Raw genomic sequence first — 17336 nt, forward strand, 5'->3', positions numbered from 1 at the left:
TCAGACTTCCGAGTGGAGGTTTCTGATGGAGGTTGGATATCTGATTCTGGAGTTGAGGGTAGAAGTCTGGTATAGAAGGTCCAGGCTATGGGGTAGAGATTTTGGGAGTAAGGGTGGTATTTAAAGTTCTGAAACTGGAGGAGATCACCAAACATATCAGTGTGGATAGAAAGGAGAGAACATCTAAGCATTTAGTCCTGAGAGTTCTGATATTTAGATGTTGGGAAGAAGAAGAATCTATCACAGGAGGCTGAGAAGTGAGACTAGTGAATTAGGGGGATAAACAGGAGAGAATGGAGCTACTGAAGACAAGGAAAAAATGGGTTTCAGAAAGTGAGGAGGGACCGCTGTGTCAAATGGCATCTGTGGGTTAAGTAATTTGAGGGAAAGTTATCGACCATTGGCGATAACAATGGGGAGGTTGTTGGAGACCTTAATAGGAATAGCTTCTTGGGAATGCAGATGAATTGTGTTGCCAGTATGTCTGCCTCGGCCATCTCAAACCACAGAAGGTCAGCAGATGTGTTAGATTAAAAAAAACAAACAACTGGCTTTGTGGATATCATTTATCTCCTTAAAAGGTCTTAATAGTATATTTAAAACTGTAGGGAGGGCTTCCCTGGTGGTGCAGTGGTTGAGAATCTGCCTGCCAATGCAGGGCACACGGGTTCGAGCCCTGGTCTGGGAAGATCCCACATGCCGCGGAGCAACTAGGCCCGTGAGCCACAATTACTGAGCCTGCGTGTCTGGAGCCTGTGCTCTGCAACAAGAGAGGCCGCGATAGTGAGAGGCCCGCGCACCGCGCACTGCGATGAAGAGTGGCCCCCGCTCGCCGTAACTAGAGAAAGCCCGTGCACAGAAACGAAGACCCAACACAGCCAAAAATAAATAAATAAAATTAAAAAAAAATTCTATTAAAAAAAAAAAAACAAAACTGTAGGGAACATAAAAGGCATGAAAGATGTACTTCTACCTTCCTTTTAATATAAGAATCTATTCAAATTTGAGCAAATATAGAGGCCAGGTGCATTTCATCTGGAACTTCCCATTGATATTTAAGATTCAAAAGATTCATTTGTGTTGATCTGAATCTTCCTTGACATATGTAATACTGAGTGATAATTATTGTTATCAAAGTTAGTAGAGAAAAGGAAAAGTCAGGTGAATGATTTTCTTGTTTGTTCATTTCAGCACTGTGGACACATCCAAAATGGCTTTGACTCTGAACTGGATCCCTCTTGTTGCAGTTTGGATCTGCTCATGGAAAGGATAAAAGGAAAAGACCTACAGCTCTTAGAAATGAACAAAGAGAATGAAGTGTTGAAAATCAAGGTATGACCAGTAGGAGAAATTTCTAATTTTGTACTTTGTGCCAATAGGATAGATTTGTGCATCTGTGAAATTAGATAGACATCCACACACATCCATAAATCCACACATGTGCTCACATACTTAGAGAAGCCCTTTTACATTTGATCAATTAAATCTCACTGTTTTATTTTGAAGGCGATTTTTATTATTAAAAAGATTTTACAAAAGTTCAATGGGTATAGTTTCAGTTGTACAAGATGAATAAGTTCTAGAGATTTACTGTACAGTATTGTGCCTATATTTAATACTGTACTGTACACTTAAAAATCTGTTAATGGGACAGGTCTCATGTTGTGTTTTTACTACAGTAAAATTTAGAAGTCTTTATATATGTAATAATTAGATATTAAAAATTGCATATTAATTAGAGCACTCATAGTCAAATGTCTCATTGTTTTATTTAGCTAATCTATTGTTGGGTGCCTTATACTTTCCTTTTTTGGCTTATTTCATATACAGTCCTACAGTGATTTAGTAGGTAGATCTTTGCAGCCATCCTTGATTATTTCTTTAGGTTAAATCTTTGAAAGATTCATGACACTTTGTCGATATTGCCCCTAATACTTCAATCTTGTCCTCCTTCTATTTCAGGAAATATGTCTTTTAGTACTGTTGTGGCCAATGATACGAAGACGCTTGCAAATACGTGTATAAGCCGATGGGGCACTGGGGGACACTTTGCAGGGGTGTGGTCTATATATGCAGGGCACTGATATTCACAGAGCTCGCTTTGGCCTGGCCAGGGCAAATCACCTGCATGGCAGCCCCAATAAATAGGGGGTTCTCATTTTATGTTTTCTTCTTAGCAGATAACAGCATCTTTCCTCTTACCCATTGTCTATGAAGGTGCAAATGGTATGGTTACAGCCTCTGTGTTTTTGGTTGCCCATCAAACTGTTCTGTCTTTAACCCTTTTTATTGTAAAAGTCAAAACATGCACAGTGACCTTTTGTTTCTAGCTCGAAGCCTCCAGAGAAGCAGGAGCAGCGGCTCTGAGAAATGTGGCCCAGAGATTATTTGAAAACTATCAAACACAGTCTAAAGAAGTTAGACAGAAGCATGAGGACAGTAGACACTTACTCCAGGTACCGAGCTAGCAGCTTGCATACTGGGGAACTAACGTCCAAGCTGTTCAAGTCTCTCTTTTGGGGAGGAGTTAGATGTGAAACAAGCAATGGCCACGTGACTTGGCAAGCCCCTGGAAGGGCAGGCTGCCCGTCTTCTGCCCTGATCTTCCCCCATCCCTGTTTAGCCTGGTACCCGGATATTATGCCCCCCTTGCCCAGAGCCCTGCCACCCAGCCTAGAAATCAGGGCTGGCCTCATGACACTGGCCAGTGGCTTCTCTTCTGGTTCTGCTTTTGACCAACTAGGTGACCCAGTTCGAATCACTCTGTCTCTCTGACTTGACTCTAAAATGAAAAAGTTGGGCTACATAAATGGTTTCAAAGTTTTTTTGGTCCTGGAATACATTCTTCAGAGTAAACGAACAAAAACATGTATGTATATGTACATATATATATTTCATATAAAATTATATATTTTATATTTAATATATAAATTTAAATATAAAATCATACAAATATATATGTGTGTATATATGGGTGTCTCTATATCATAGACGCACACCTACACTTTGGTTGTTTTTGAATCTGAAATATGTGTCCTAGGGCCAGTAGAACTTTATCTGGAGAATGTATTCTAGGACTGGAAAAGGGAAACGCGTATGTGTGTGTTGGCCAAAACTCAAAACAGGGAAGCTCATTCAGGCGCGGGTGGGGCGCCTGGGTCTCTGCCAGCTCAGGCCCTAGGAGGGTCCCCAGGGAAGCACAGTAGGAATCCACTGTATAGGCGACACGCCCTCAAGCTTCAGGTTGGGGTGATGATGGTCACAAACTCCTAGGCATGCAGGGTGCAGATAAAGTACCTACGTGAAAGAGTGAGCAGGTGTGTGTGGACGGGAGTGCCCACGTCCCAGCAAAGGGAGTGTCTGGGCAGGAATGCCCACCTGGTATTTTCAAGGGAAGTCAGACACTTTTTTTTTCTAACCGTAAAATCTTGAGTTCTGTTAAACACACAAGCAGATGTGGGTGCGCATGTCAGTTACAAGTCAGTTGAAACACTCCCAAGTGTGGCCTATGGGCTGCCCGCTGAAGACTTCTCTCCTATGTCTTTTAGTATAACTCCTGCTCTATGCCTAGGAGATATCCCCCTGACACAGTGGGGATAATTATTCTGCTTTTATGACACTTTCTGGTTAAAAAGAAAACACTTTTTACTTGAACCTATAAGATTTTATTTCTGTTCTAGATAAGTTTTGTTGAGAAAAAGTCAAAAGTTTTGCTTTTCTTAAATTTTTGTCTCTCTTTCTTATATCAGTTCACAGAGTATGCTTTATGGTAGCAAATGTCAACATTCTAGAAATAATATTTATATGTTATTAATTCTCCATTGATTTAGTGTTGCTGTAGTCCATCAGGTTTATTTTGAAGAAAGACTGAATTCAAGGAAGTAATTCTAAACAAGTGTGAATTATTAAATATTTCTGGCTACTCAGAAAATTTTAGAGGGAGATAATAGCTGTATAGGTTTAATGAAAACAATAGTCTGACAACTGTTTTTCTGACAAAAGGTTAACACACTTGAAAAAGAACAGAAATTGAAGCAACATGTTGAAAATCTGAATCAAATTGCTGAAAAGCTTGAAGAAAAACATAATCAAATCACAGAACTGGAAAATCTTGTACAGAGAATGGAAAAGGTAGGCCTGTGGAGAATTAAAGGGATTTCTTCCTGACAGGGTTAGGGTGAGAATTAAAGAAGATAATATGAAAATAAATAACGTTAAGTGAAAGTGCTCTTTGCAACTCCTAAGATCTTAGGATGGACTCAATAATGTTCATTTCTTCCCTTACACATTTAATATGATGTGTATTGTAGTTACTGATTTACCTCTTTACAAATACTGCAGTCGAATCATTCATTATCTGTCAGTTTTTTTTTTCTCGTAAATGTATGGCTTAGAAAGGGGAAACATGTGAGGCTATGAATAGAAATAATGGAAAAGATCGCAAAGTCTACCTACTGCTAGTAATAATATAGCGAATCCCTGTAATTGTAGCATTTTTATGTATTGGAGTCAGTGAAGTGTTTATTTTTGGCCACCCAAGTCCCCTTTAGATTTATAAAACCCTATGGCTGCCCTAGGACAGGTATAGTTCACAATTAAGAAAAGACATTCTTGGGACTTCCCTGGCAGTCCAGTGGTTAAGACTCCACGCTCCCAGTGCAGGGGGCACGCCACACGGCTCGGCCAAATTTAGGGAAGAGTAATAATAGAACAAAAATTATTAAAAGTTTCATGCAGTGTTCCTTTAAGTAGCTGCCCCTCCAAATACACACACAAAAGGTGAGCACATAAATTTCGTTTTGCATGCCTTAGAATTTAGAATTCAGGTAAACCAAGCAATATTTTTTAATAGTAAAACAAACCAATAGAAAACTGGCATCTTTGAAACTGAGTTGGAGTAGATAAGAATACAGACTTTAACTTCTAGTAAATATTGCCCAGTACATTTTTATATTTATCACATGAATTCCCTGATTTTCCTCCACTCTTCTCAGTCTTATTTTTTTTTATGAGTCTCCTTGAATTGAAGCTATTTTAGAACTATCACTTCAAAAGCATCACATTTCAACATTCAGGATATTTGCCTGAGAAACCTTGATTAATTTTTTACATATTTCCCAAGAATTTAATTTATAACACTGTGAGTTTGGCTGAATTTGTGATCTTAATGAAGGTCCTATGAGGAAATCACGAAAATTAAATAAGCCCAACCTTAACTGAATCTAATAATAATAATATACAGCTACATCTGTGTTGCACAGTGGGTGATGCTGAGTGTTTTACTTTAGCCAAAATCACAGGGCTAGAATGTCCTCAAGTAGCTGGTTTGCCCTCGTGTAGCAGTTTATAATTATGATGTTTTGGATAAACTGTAACATTTGGATGAATACTTTGCAATGTTAGAATATTTATCCTGTAATAAATAGTTTAGCAAACTAAGATAGCACAAGGAACATTTGCATTTCGGAAAGGAAGACAATTCTGGAATGCAAATAGGGTTGTTTAATCAAACTACTTGATTAACCAGCTTGACATTTAAATTTAGATTTGCGGTCACCTCAAACCCAGTAACACTGGGTCATGTTTACTGGTCGGCTGCCAGTCCCTGAAAATTAACAAAAAAATAGTGTAATGTAATTTCTATTTTCTAGAAACCCCAGGAAATCTGTACTGGATGTGAGTTCATCTCAGAATTCTGGGGTATAGTCACTGGACTATTTATTCAACAAATATTTGAGCTCCCACCGTGTACCAGGCAGAGCTCCAAGCTAGATATCTATTTGTGAATGAACCAGATACAGTCTCTTTGTGGAGATTGCAATGTAATATATCTGGGTGGTGTGAGACTCAAGGAACTGCCCAGATCTCCTTTCATTCATTCTCCCAGGGGTCCTTAGGGAAGCTGACATCCAACTGAAGGTAGGGATGGACCCCAGAGTAAGGTTAAGTGGCTTAGAGACTGGCAGACATTTTTGAGAAGTGATGGCCTAGCATTTGTCTTGATATTGACCCATAATGGAGAGCTGTCTCTAGGAGCTCTGTGACATAGTAAGTGGACAGAATGCCCATGGTTCAGCAAGGCCATGCAGGAACCTTCCAGAACATTCTAGTTCAGTGACTTCCTAGAGTGGAGTCTTTTGGAATCTCTGGAAGTAGGTGGGAATGCAGTGGAAGGAAAATGTGCAGGAGTTTTATTTTTATTTTTTAAACATATTTAGTTTAAAGATACATTACATTTGTAAAATGATCACGCAAATAAAGACAACTATAAGAAGCAAAGCTTGGTAACATCTTGGTCTAAGGAGATAGTGAGGATAAAGGCTGTGATGAAGGGTTTCTCAGGAGGGAAGTGTGTATCGGAATGAGAGGAGGTGGTACTGAGGCCTTTGTATTAGTAAGAAAAGGCCATGAGTTCAAAAAGGAAATGAAAATTAAAAATGAACATCCACAACAAAGGTGGATAAATACTGCCCTGGTGGTGGGTACCCCCTGGAGAGGGATTCATTTTCTACTCACTTGCACAAGCCACTGCTCCAGTAAATAGCCATTAGTGGTATGAGGTCTGGTAATGAACACATTACTTCAAACCTTCACCATCTGTCCCACTTTAATCAGGAATGCAGTGAGAATGAATTCCATAAACACAGTGATAAGCCAGCAAAACCGCCCAATAAGAGCATTTTAATATGGCATATGTTCCTTTGGCTGGCAGTGCGCTTCTGTTGCATCATATTTGTTTTCCAGTGTCATCGATTTAGCTCTATTAGAATTTTAGAGCTCAAAGGCTCTTTTGAGACCACCTAATTCCTCATCATCATGTTATAAACGAGGACAGTTTATATGAGGGACTATTCCACAGTCCTCCAGGTAGCAGTTCACAATCCTTTCCATTGTGCCCACATCTTCTCTGATGTGGGATAAAAAGGATACCATTGGTTCCTAAATCATTTAGATGTTAACATATGGCAATGATTTAAGTTGGTGTCCACTCCACCTTGATCCATAAGGTGAGGGAACCCTTACGCTCTTCAGAGGTGTGGTTTTGGCAAGAGTGGATTGCCCACTGGGCGGTGCTGTGAACGCCTTTCCCTTCCCAGAAGACACTGTCCCTGAGAAGTGCTAGCTGATGTAGTGTGATTTTCCGTGTTGTCAGAGAGGGAGCATTAAGAGTCCAAGCTACAGGGACCTACTGTATAGCACAGGGAACTCTACTCCATATTCTGTAATAACCTATATAGGAAAGAATATGAAAAAGAACGGATATACATGTATGTATAAATGAACCACTTTGCGGTACACCTGAAACTAACACAACATTGTAAATCAACTATACTCCAATATAAAATAAAAATTAAATTAAAAAAAGAGTCCAAGCTAAATACTGGAGGCTTGACCAAGGCAGAACATTTACTGGTCCAGCTGTCTGGTCTCCTTGAACCCTGGTGATTAAGATTCATGAATTGAGAGTAAGCCCATTAGAAAGAATGTTTGTTAAACACCATTTTTCCTCCTATAAATTCAAAATCTATTATCAGTGATGTGTTTCTTTGATGACCCAAGTGTCATAATAAGCTTGCAAAGAGTATCTTGATCCCTCAGATCAGCTAAGGCTACACCAGAACAATATCTAATATATGTGACAAGAATGCTACAGGAAATTTTTGAAAAAGTATAAATTTTAAAAATAACAGAGCACATAAGATATGAAGTATTTGGCACCTTCAAATTATTATATATTGAGGTCTTAATATGTTTCAGAGAAGCATGTAGACCATTCACATACATCTCCAATCACCCCAACATTTCAATATAGATAGTGTTATCCCCATCTTAGGGATGCTCAAAAAGTCAAAAACATGACTCAAACAAATATAGAATGAATACATGTCAGATGTTTTAGTCAACTCATTAATTAATGAGGGAACCAGTAAGACTGTAAAGCTGGTTTAAATAAAATATATTTTGAAAATTGGCTGTTTACATGCATTTTGAAAAAAGAATAGAGAATAGGATTACTAGGTTAGATACAAAGGTAGTTAATATTCTTTAAGGCAATACACCATAACCTTTGGGATTACCTTTTCTACCAGGCAGAACCCACAAATTAACATGCAACCTCACAAAGTCAGGACTCTAATCAAATAATAAATAATAAAGTCACACACAAAGAAATTCTCCAAGAGAATAAAAATCTTGTGTCAGGTTATTAAACAATGACCCAATATGACATTAATATATTTTGATTTACAAGTTTTGGTTAATTTTTCTTAACAGTGATAAGGTCTAGAGGGGTTAAAACCTTGGCAAAACTTAACACAGTCACAAAGTTTCAGAACAGGTTGGTCCATGTCCAAAGACTGAGATTTTTGCTATAACGGCACTGTCTTGTATTTACCCATATAAATACTACAGAAGGAATGATTTTAAACAGCATTGTAAATACTGTCAAAGCATCTATTTCCATCAGATATAAAAAAGAACACAATCATCCCAGCTTGGTTTTTCATGGACTTGTCTATTTTCCTGTTGGATGGAGACAGTTTGGTTTAATGATGACAATAAGGTATTTCTTTAGGGATTCTTTCACAATGTCAAAATTTCTGTTATATCCTAATTAGAAGTGACTTTATCACTTATGGCCTTGATCTTCACTAAATATACATTTACTACTTTTCTACCTCTGACAGATGCCATGTAAGCAGGTAGGTATCAAGACAAGTGCAATAATATCCTTGGATACCAACAACTCAGACTAACGGAGGAGAAGCAGGTGGAATGATGGGAGAGCCAGTGTCGAGAGAGAGAGAGAGAGAGAGAGAGAGAAGAGGAGAGAGAGAGAGAGAGAGAGAGAGAGAGAGAGAGAGAGAGAGAGAGAGAGAGAGAGAGAGAGAGAGAGAGAGAGAGAGAGAGAGAGAGAGAGAGAGAGAGAGAGAGAGAGAGAGAGAGAGAGAGAAGGGGCAGGCAGTTAGCATTTAGGGCGGGATGGAGAGATGGAAGAGAAGTTTGACTGAGCAGTGGACTGGGGGGAGGGACCAAAGCAAAGCTCTCCAGACAAGCGAGGGCAGTGAAGACAACTAGTCTTCACCTGTCCTTCAGCAACTTATGTGACCGAGTCCAAAGTCGCTCTGCTCGCCGCACGACAGGCTAATAAATCGGAGACGAGGTGTTGAGGCAAGGAACACGACTTTATTCGGAAAGCCGGCAGACGGAGAAGAGGGCGGACTAAAGTCTCAAAATAACCATCTTATCGGGGTTTGGATGTCAGTTTCTTTTATAGCACAGAGGGAAGGGGATGAGGAAGTAAAGTAAAAAGGCCATTAAGTTTTGCAAATATCACCTGGAATGGCCAGCCTCGGGGAGGGGCTGTGTTAATTCTTGTTTCTTGCAGCCATCCACGGGCGGAACAGGGTCTGCATGTTTCCCTGAACAAAGGCACTTTGGTTTAACATTCAGGCAGAGGGGCGGGGTTCCCCGAAGCAGGCCGTTATGTATAGACAGTATCCTTTTAGTGAACAAAAGCAGCGGAAAGCAAAGGTTCAAGTAAAAGAAACAGATTCAACATGTAGTCTGATTTGGCTCTTCCCTGTTACACTTGTAAAGCATGCAGGAGAATGCCTGCCCCGGACTTCACTGGGGTGGGTTTTAACAGCTCCAGATGAAATTAGCTCTTTAGCTCAAAACATATTTCTAGTATTACAAGAAGCATCTTTTGCGAACAGTTTGCAAGAATTCCTTGCTGAACACACACGCACATAGAGAGAAAGAGAACGAGAGAGAGAAAGACAGAGAGAGAGAGAGAAATAAAGGAAAAGAAATGAGCAAAAATTGTATTTTATTTTCTCCTAGGAAAAGAGAACACTGCTAGAAAAAAACTGTCTTTGGAAAACAAGCTGCTGCATCTCAATCCAAGGCTACATATGCTAAAAGGTTTGCAAATCTCCTAAGTAAAAGCAGTTCCTGGTATCTTTCCTCTCTTCGGGTCCACAGACCAGTGGATAGAAGGCAACTATCCCCCAAGGGAAAGGAAGCCTGAAAGTGCAGGAGGAAGGGAGATTTCTTAGCATTAACAGTCATGTGCCTCTCCCTCCCTACCCACTGGGGAATCTGGACGGGGCAGAGGTCGCTGGGGGTACAGGGAAACGGGGTGTGTACATGTGTGTGGTGGTTCGTTAATCCTTTTGAAGAGTGAATGAGCCTGTCCCCTCCCTGTTTACCCTTGGTGCTGAAGAGGATGCTGTTGAGGTCTCCATTCCCCTGATGCTTCTGATTTTGCTGATGGATCTCTGCTACAGCCGGCACTAAATTAGCTAGCCCACACGTGGAATTGTAAGATAGGTTTGTCGTGCTCCCAACTTTGTAGAGAAGGAAGGAAATACTGTGAAAAGCATCCTTAGTTCTTGGGACTTACTTACAAATACTCGTAATTCACAAGCAGTCCTGGTCCTTGTGTGCTGGGGTAGGGGTGGATTTATGAGTTTCTGGATCTCGAATGGCTTGACTACTCGGCTGCTGTTAGAAAAATTCTCTGGAATATCATAGAATAACTCATATCGTATGAAATTTCCTGAACTTTTTCTTTTCTTCTCCTTTCCTTTCTTTTTTTCTTTTCTTTTAATTCTAAGCCTACCACAATCATTATATATTCTGATATAACATTCAAAGTCAAATCTACTTCAAGATCCTAGTTCATCCATCTAGAGGTATTGCTCTAGGCACTATTATGAATGTCAGAATGTACATATTCTTATTCTCATTTATTCAATAACATATGCTCAGACATCACTTTCTCTTGGTCTTTTGATTTTTTCCTATTTCCTTTTCCTTTCCCATTATCTCTCTTTCTCTTCATTGGACCTCATAAGCCAAAGTCCAGAACTGGGCGGGACCCTGGCAATTGTACCTACATATTTGAAACACACTGGGATACCACTGATATTAATTTCCTCATATGCTTCCCTGTGAACATGCATGTAGCCCCAGAAGGTGGACATCTGAGTTTCATAGCACTGTACATCTCTGTAGAGAATAAAGGAAATACTATGGAAAATATCCATAAGTCTTTGGAATTACTCATAACTTAACTCTAAGTAAATTTTTGGCTTACCTCTTTTTTTTTCCCCTAAAGAGAGCTTTTCCATGCAGCAGAACTACAGCTGGTACACTGTGCCTTCCATTAAGGGTCCAGACAATGAGTTTGATTTATTCTTTACAAAATGATTTTTTATTGATAATAGACGTTTTGTCAGTCTTTGAGCCAAAAATGTAATGGTTTTAAAAACCAAACTGATCTATTCTTTCAGTCCTATTATATATGAGCAGTCAGGATAAAGAATTCTCAAAAGCTCTTGAGGAGGTTTTAGAAATATCTTGAGGGAAATGGAGCTTCTGTGTTTCCAGAAAGGTGTTTGAACATCCTGGCTTGTGCAGTTTTCATAAATTGTAGGTATCACAAATATTTATTTTACTTGTTATTTTGAGCCGTGTGTAGAGGTATTCACTTTGCTAAGTGACAAGAAAATGAAATCAGTATGAGTCAGATTCTTTTAGCTAAAGCAATAGAGACTTGGTTAAGCTACCATAAATAGGATTTCTGTTAGGTTAAGACTGAATAGATATGGCCATAAAGAAGATGTACTCATGGGAAGACCGGGAGGACAACCCTTTAGCACCTAATGTGATTTGAAAAACCAGATTCTTTTGCTGATCCCACTGAGTGATGCGTGTTTATGCAGTTTCACTCTTTTCTTGTTCTTTGCTCTTCCTGGATGATTCATTACCTTTCCCCACCATTTTTCACCAGCTGGTTTATAGTCTCTGTATTTTCCTTTCAGATTCCAGAGGAAAGAGTCTGACTGTCCTAATGCTACTTCCTGTATTGGACGGATAGATCATCTTGACCAACCCCTGCACTGACATCCAACCAATAGCCTTTGGCAGGCGTCCCCTCCCATCCTTGTGGGTGGCCTTCCCTTACTCAAAGAATAGCCTAGGGCTTCTTCCTTGAGCAGGGGGCTGTGGGTGATTTAATTTCCCTTAAACATAGATAGCTTGATAGGTGCCATGACTTTCTTGAATTGCAGTGAGTTTCATTCTACAATTTTGATAAAGAGATAAAAAAATTCAATATGTTGTAACTTGGCATTTCTAATATTAGAAAGCATCTCTGAGGATAACTTTTAAGATTTTATAATTCAGAAGAAAAAGAGTTTCTTCTTGCATATGGATAATGTATGTACCATTATATTAAGCTAATCCTCACAATTACTTTTTTTTTTTTTAACATCTTTATTGGAGTATAATTGCTTTACAATGGTGTGTATGTATATGTGTAGCTGATTCACTTTGTTATACAGCAGAAACTCACAATTGCTGTTAACGGGAGTAAAAAGGTTTGGCGGAAGCATCTTTTTTAAAAACAAGGTTGACCCCATATTTCTACTACCATCAGTACTAACTGACACATGCATAGTGCCTTTCAGTTTATAAAGTAACCCGAGGTACCTTATTTAATTTAATCTTTCCATCGACCTTTCAGGAAGGAAATAGAGCTTCTAATTGGTTACATGACTTGTCAAGATCACTCAGCTTTCCAGAAGTTGTAGGGCTGGGAGTTTGGGCTCTAGTATTGCCGTAGCAAAGCCTATGCTTGTTCTTCTATAGAGGAGACTTGACTTTTTTTCTCTTATTTCTGGAAACTCCAGAGACCTTTTCTCTGACTGGTTTCCTCAGTCCCCTGTGTGGCTACGAGTAGAAGGCAGTTTTCCAACTTCTCTCTCTGCCCTGTGATGTCACAGACAAACACACAGGCCCATTTTAGAGTTATCCCTTGGGGAACACATTTGGGCTTTGTAAAGACAAGTAGTGTGTTGGCTTCTCTATACCTGTAGAAGCTGCTTAGAGATGGTACATTCCTTAGAGGAAGAAACAGGGTATCTTGAAGGTGTGGTTGCCTGTTAAAGCATACTGTTGTTACTTACATTGTACATTTACCTTTGGTAGTTTTGAGGGCTCTCTTAAGCCCCCCCATTCCCCGCGCATTTAGTGCTACCACTGAAAACAACAATGGGGAAGATTTTGACTGGCAATAGTAATACATATTCCTGAGCTTTGGTTGAAATGTGAACAGAGCTATACCTACGTCTTGCTTATTCTTTCATCTTGGTCTGGCCTGGGAAAGGTAAGGACCTGGTGTCTCCTGTTCTTATGGTTGTGATCGTCAGTTTCCCTCTCTTCCACTGGGAACTCACATTTAGTAATGGCCACCATAAAGGTCCAAAGAAACATCAAATCCTAAATAGCAGGAAACCTGAGTCCCTGTGGACTCTAGTATGATTTTTTCATAGCTTCAAAGAAGCTTCAGGATGCCACCAATCTCACTATCTTCTCTCTCAAGTGGGAATTCCATATGGGGTTATTCATATGCCCAATGCCTGGCTATGAGTAGTGTGCCCGGAAGTAGCAGCATTGGGTACATGCAACATAGTTTCAGTTGCCACTTTTATTGCATTCACTTTGTCTCTCAGTGTCTAGCTCTTTTTATTTCTTCTGGAATTTTCATTCCTATAAACATAATGCATTAATCCCTGATAATAAGTACAATTTATAAAGACTTAAAAGGGTTATGTTCTGGGATTGTGCAAATATGGCCATCCTCATGTTCTTCATACCCTTTGCAATTATGTATTTATGTACGGTGAGTTCTAAGAAAATGTAAGATCATTTACAAAAACTACATAAAAATAACATAATCCTTTAACTGGAAATAGATTAGATGAGAAGGCCAAGGAGATACAAGAACAGGTATATAATGAGGTTGGCCCACAAAATGTTTACACGTGCTCACAGTGGACTGACTCTTTTAAATTTTCTAGCAGCCAACCCAACGAGAAAATTATGATTAGTTTTGTGATTCACAATGTCCAAGTGACTAAACCCAACCAGTTCTTTAGGAAACGTCCAGTTCTTTTTAATGTATCTATAAGGCCAGAGAGAAAAATTTCCAGGATATGTTCATAAAAGGTACCGTGAACGATGTCTTCAACAAAATCATTATAGTAAACCCAGAAGCTGTACCTCAGAAAATACTTTTAAAAAGGATACCATGCCGCCAAAGAACAATTCAATCAAAGCCATTTTAACAGTGAGCAGCAGAGGGCAGTGTGGCAGGACTCAATAATGCTACCTCGGATGGTGGAAGTTAACCCCAAAATAGATTTTAAAGTATCCTGACAATTGGTTGGAGAGACAGTCCTCCATGACCTTGATTTCCTTTGACCAAGTCTTTGGCAGACATTGGCCAGCAGAGAGATTGAGGATGTGCTTCTTGCCTAGTACTTATTCCACGGTCATCCCGTGTTACTAAAGACACACCATTTGTTTTCACATTTCTGCAAGTTAAAGATAAGATTGACTTCCTCTCTTGAACACTGGGGAATCTAACATGAAGACCAGAAATGGTACTCTGTTCACTCTCCATCCGTAGTGATTTGAGACAGCATCCTCAGTTCCCTTTCTCAAAAGGGTGGAGCCAAGGTTTTCCTCTCTTTTTGTTTGGGCTTTTTCTCTGCTCCCATTGCCGTTTCTAGGCTGTGGACTTTCTCAGCTCCAAGCCTAGCATGTATGAAGCAAAAAGAAAACCCAGGGAACTCACCATTGTGTTGTTCCCTGGATCCCAAGGTCCCAAGCTAGTGTTCCTTCTTCTTTCCACCTTTCACAGTCTTCTTGTGTTTGTTGATGTATAATGTTCAGGTTTTGGGTTGACTTAATAGGAAGAATAGGGGAAAACACATCTTCTACGTCTTTCTGGAAGCAGCAGTTTTCAATTCTATTGTAATTTCAACATTGACTTTGTATTTATATTGAGGCATTGGGAGGCAGAGCATAAATCCTAGATACAGACGTTTGGCCTCCTTTCCCAGGCCTGGCCTTCATTATGTTTCTTCTTACCGTTTTGCTTTAGTACATTAAGACTGAGTGCTTCAACTGAAAGCACTGAGTGCTTCAAGTGAAAGATAAATAACAGAGATTAAAGGGAGCTCAAATGCAGCTTATTTAGCTATATTCTCACATTCAAAGACCTTAAATGGATGACTAGGTTTTCTGTTTATTGAACAAACCTAAGAGATATTTTTTTTTGCAGCTTCCTTAAATCACTGTTCTAGTGTATAATGCAGATAAGTCTGAAACCCCTACGCTTTCCAGAGTGCTTCCAGAAATACTTTTCTTCCATCTTAAGACCTGCTTCAGATTTTTATTTATTTACGGTGAGCTTGATGGTAATATTCTCATGAAATGTATGGGGAAATTTCCTGAGTTTTCTACTTTGGAGAACATATCTACCCACTCCCATCCTTCTAAAGACTTTTTTTTCCATTCAGTCCCCGAGTTCTGGGTCATCATAAGACACGATGAGACCATTTTGAATACTCACCTTTAATAATATACAGTATTTTCATATTTTATGAATTTTCAAAGCTGACCTGGCTCTGCAAAGCATCCCAAGTTCTTTCTCGTTATTCCCCAGGAAAGTCCTGAGTCTGACTGCTCTTTCCTCCTTTTCTTTTCTCTTTTTTTCCCTTCTCTCTGGAGCAATTTTGAATCTTAGCACCAGCTGTGGGCCAGATTTCTGTTTGCCTTCTGTGTTGCTTTGATCCTTATGTCCACAACCTATCTTTTTTTGTGAAGTGCCTTTTTGAGTCACTTTCTAATTTTTCTGCTGGGTTCCTGTTCCATTGATTTGTAGATGTTCCTTATATATTCTGGATACAATGCCTTTATTAATTTATGTTACCGAGATTCTGAGGCTATCCTACTCACTCTCGTTTGATGACTAGAAGTTTAAAATTTTTGTCTAGTCAAACTTATCTTTTACTTTGCAGTTAATATTGTTCTAAGTTCTATTTTAACAATCTTTCTCTATTCCAAATTCATGAAGATGCTCTTCTATATTATCTTTTGAGAGTTTTTTGGGTCTCCAGTTTTATCTACATGGAATTTATTTTTTTGATGAAGTGAGGTTAGGATTAATTTTCTTTTTCATTTTTTCCTATGAGTATCCAGTTGTCACAATATCATTTGTTGAAAAGACTATCCTTTTTATAATATTCTGTAACATCATCTTTGATATAAATTGTCTATTGGTCTATCTCTGTTATATATATGTATATGTAAAATAAAAGTAGCATGGATATAGCGTAATTTGTTTTATCAGTCTTCTATTGATGAACATTTAGATCGTTTCCATTTTTTAATGCTATGAACAATAATGAACTACATTTCACGTATATTTTATGACATATATGTTGTGTAATTGTGCAGTATTTTATAATATAAATGATTTCGTTCCATAGGATAAATAAATAGTAATGGCTATCATTATACATCATTTGTACTTGTGCAAACATTTCTATAGTTTTATAGAAATTAATTTTTTCTACAGTAAAACAAACTCTTTTAAAAGCTGTCTCATACAAAACTGAACAAGGGAAAAAATCAAGACTGTCTTAAATATTGCAAATTGCCTGAAAGTTACTCGGCTTTGAGCGACCTTATTGTATATTAAACATTATTGAGACAACTGTAGTAGATTAGTGCTGTGCTACTCAAAGCACTCAAAGCCTGGCTCGTGGACCAGCAGAATCATTGGAACACCTGGAGCATGTTGGAAATGCAGACCCTCAAGCCCTACCCCAGCCTATTGGATTAGAATGTACATCTTAACAAGATCCCTGACAATTTAACAAGATCCTCCAATGCTTATTAAGTTTGAGAAGCAATGTTTTAGTACATGATGTAAAACAAAATGGAGACTCTTTTTAAAAAAATGAGAACAAGTTCCGCCATAGTGTCACATGAATTTCTATGACCTTTGTAATATTTGTAGAGACTGTAAAAATCAGAATTGCGATTGAATTGGATGTTGGCTACTAATTGTGAAACCTTAATAAGCTAAAATAATATATTACTTTATAAAACGCTCATTTTCCGAAAGCACATTCACTTTATCTCTTTAAGTGTACAGTATAATCTTTTAATGCTGTAAAGGTAGGGATTGTTATACCTGTTATACTGAGGCTTAGAAAGGTTATGTGACTCCAAAATTACAATGCTCCCAAGTTTAGTGGTCTTGTCTCAAGGCATTTTGCCTCAAACTCTAATAATATAGGCAAGAAGAGAAATAGTCAAAAGCCATGTAATCAGTGCCAGTTACTTAAATGGAGCTTTGGGAAAGGATGAATAATCTAAATTCAAACTTCAGTCATCTTTCTTCACCATGGTTAATGTGGACTCAAAATATTAGCTGGAATTTAATTTTTCTTTCCTTGCCTTATCTACAT

At 38.7% G+C, this 17336-nt stretch overlaps 1 protein-coding gene and 1 long non-coding RNA gene across 2 annotated transcripts in view; both read left to right on the forward strand.

Annotated features, from left to right (window-relative positions):
- The window catches only part of CCDC68 (coiled-coil domain containing 68), a 49808-nt gene that overhangs the window by 19055 nt on the left and 13417 nt on the right, over positions 1-17336 (forward strand). Inside the window, 6 exon segments of the mRNA XM_082416657.1 lie at positions 1192-1332; positions 2331-2456; positions 4003-4131; positions 9847-9865; positions 9868-9900; positions 9903-9927. Of these exon segments, the coding sequence (XP_082272783.1) occupies positions 1192-1332; positions 2331-2456; positions 4003-4131; positions 9847-9865; positions 9868-9900; positions 9903-9927 (473 nt within the window).
- On the forward strand, positions 9940-16193 carry LOC309639453. The gene is made up of 2 exons (XR_014251660.1): positions 9940-10326; positions 10363-16193. It is a non-coding gene; the product is annotated as an uncharacterized lncRNA (long non-coding RNA).

The sequence above is a fragment of the Balaenoptera physalus genome, assembly GCF_965194825.1.
Source record: "Balaenoptera physalus genome assembly, chromosome: 12".
Lineage (NCBI taxonomy): Eukaryota > Metazoa > Chordata > Mammalia > Artiodactyla > Balaenopteridae > Balaenoptera > Balaenoptera physalus.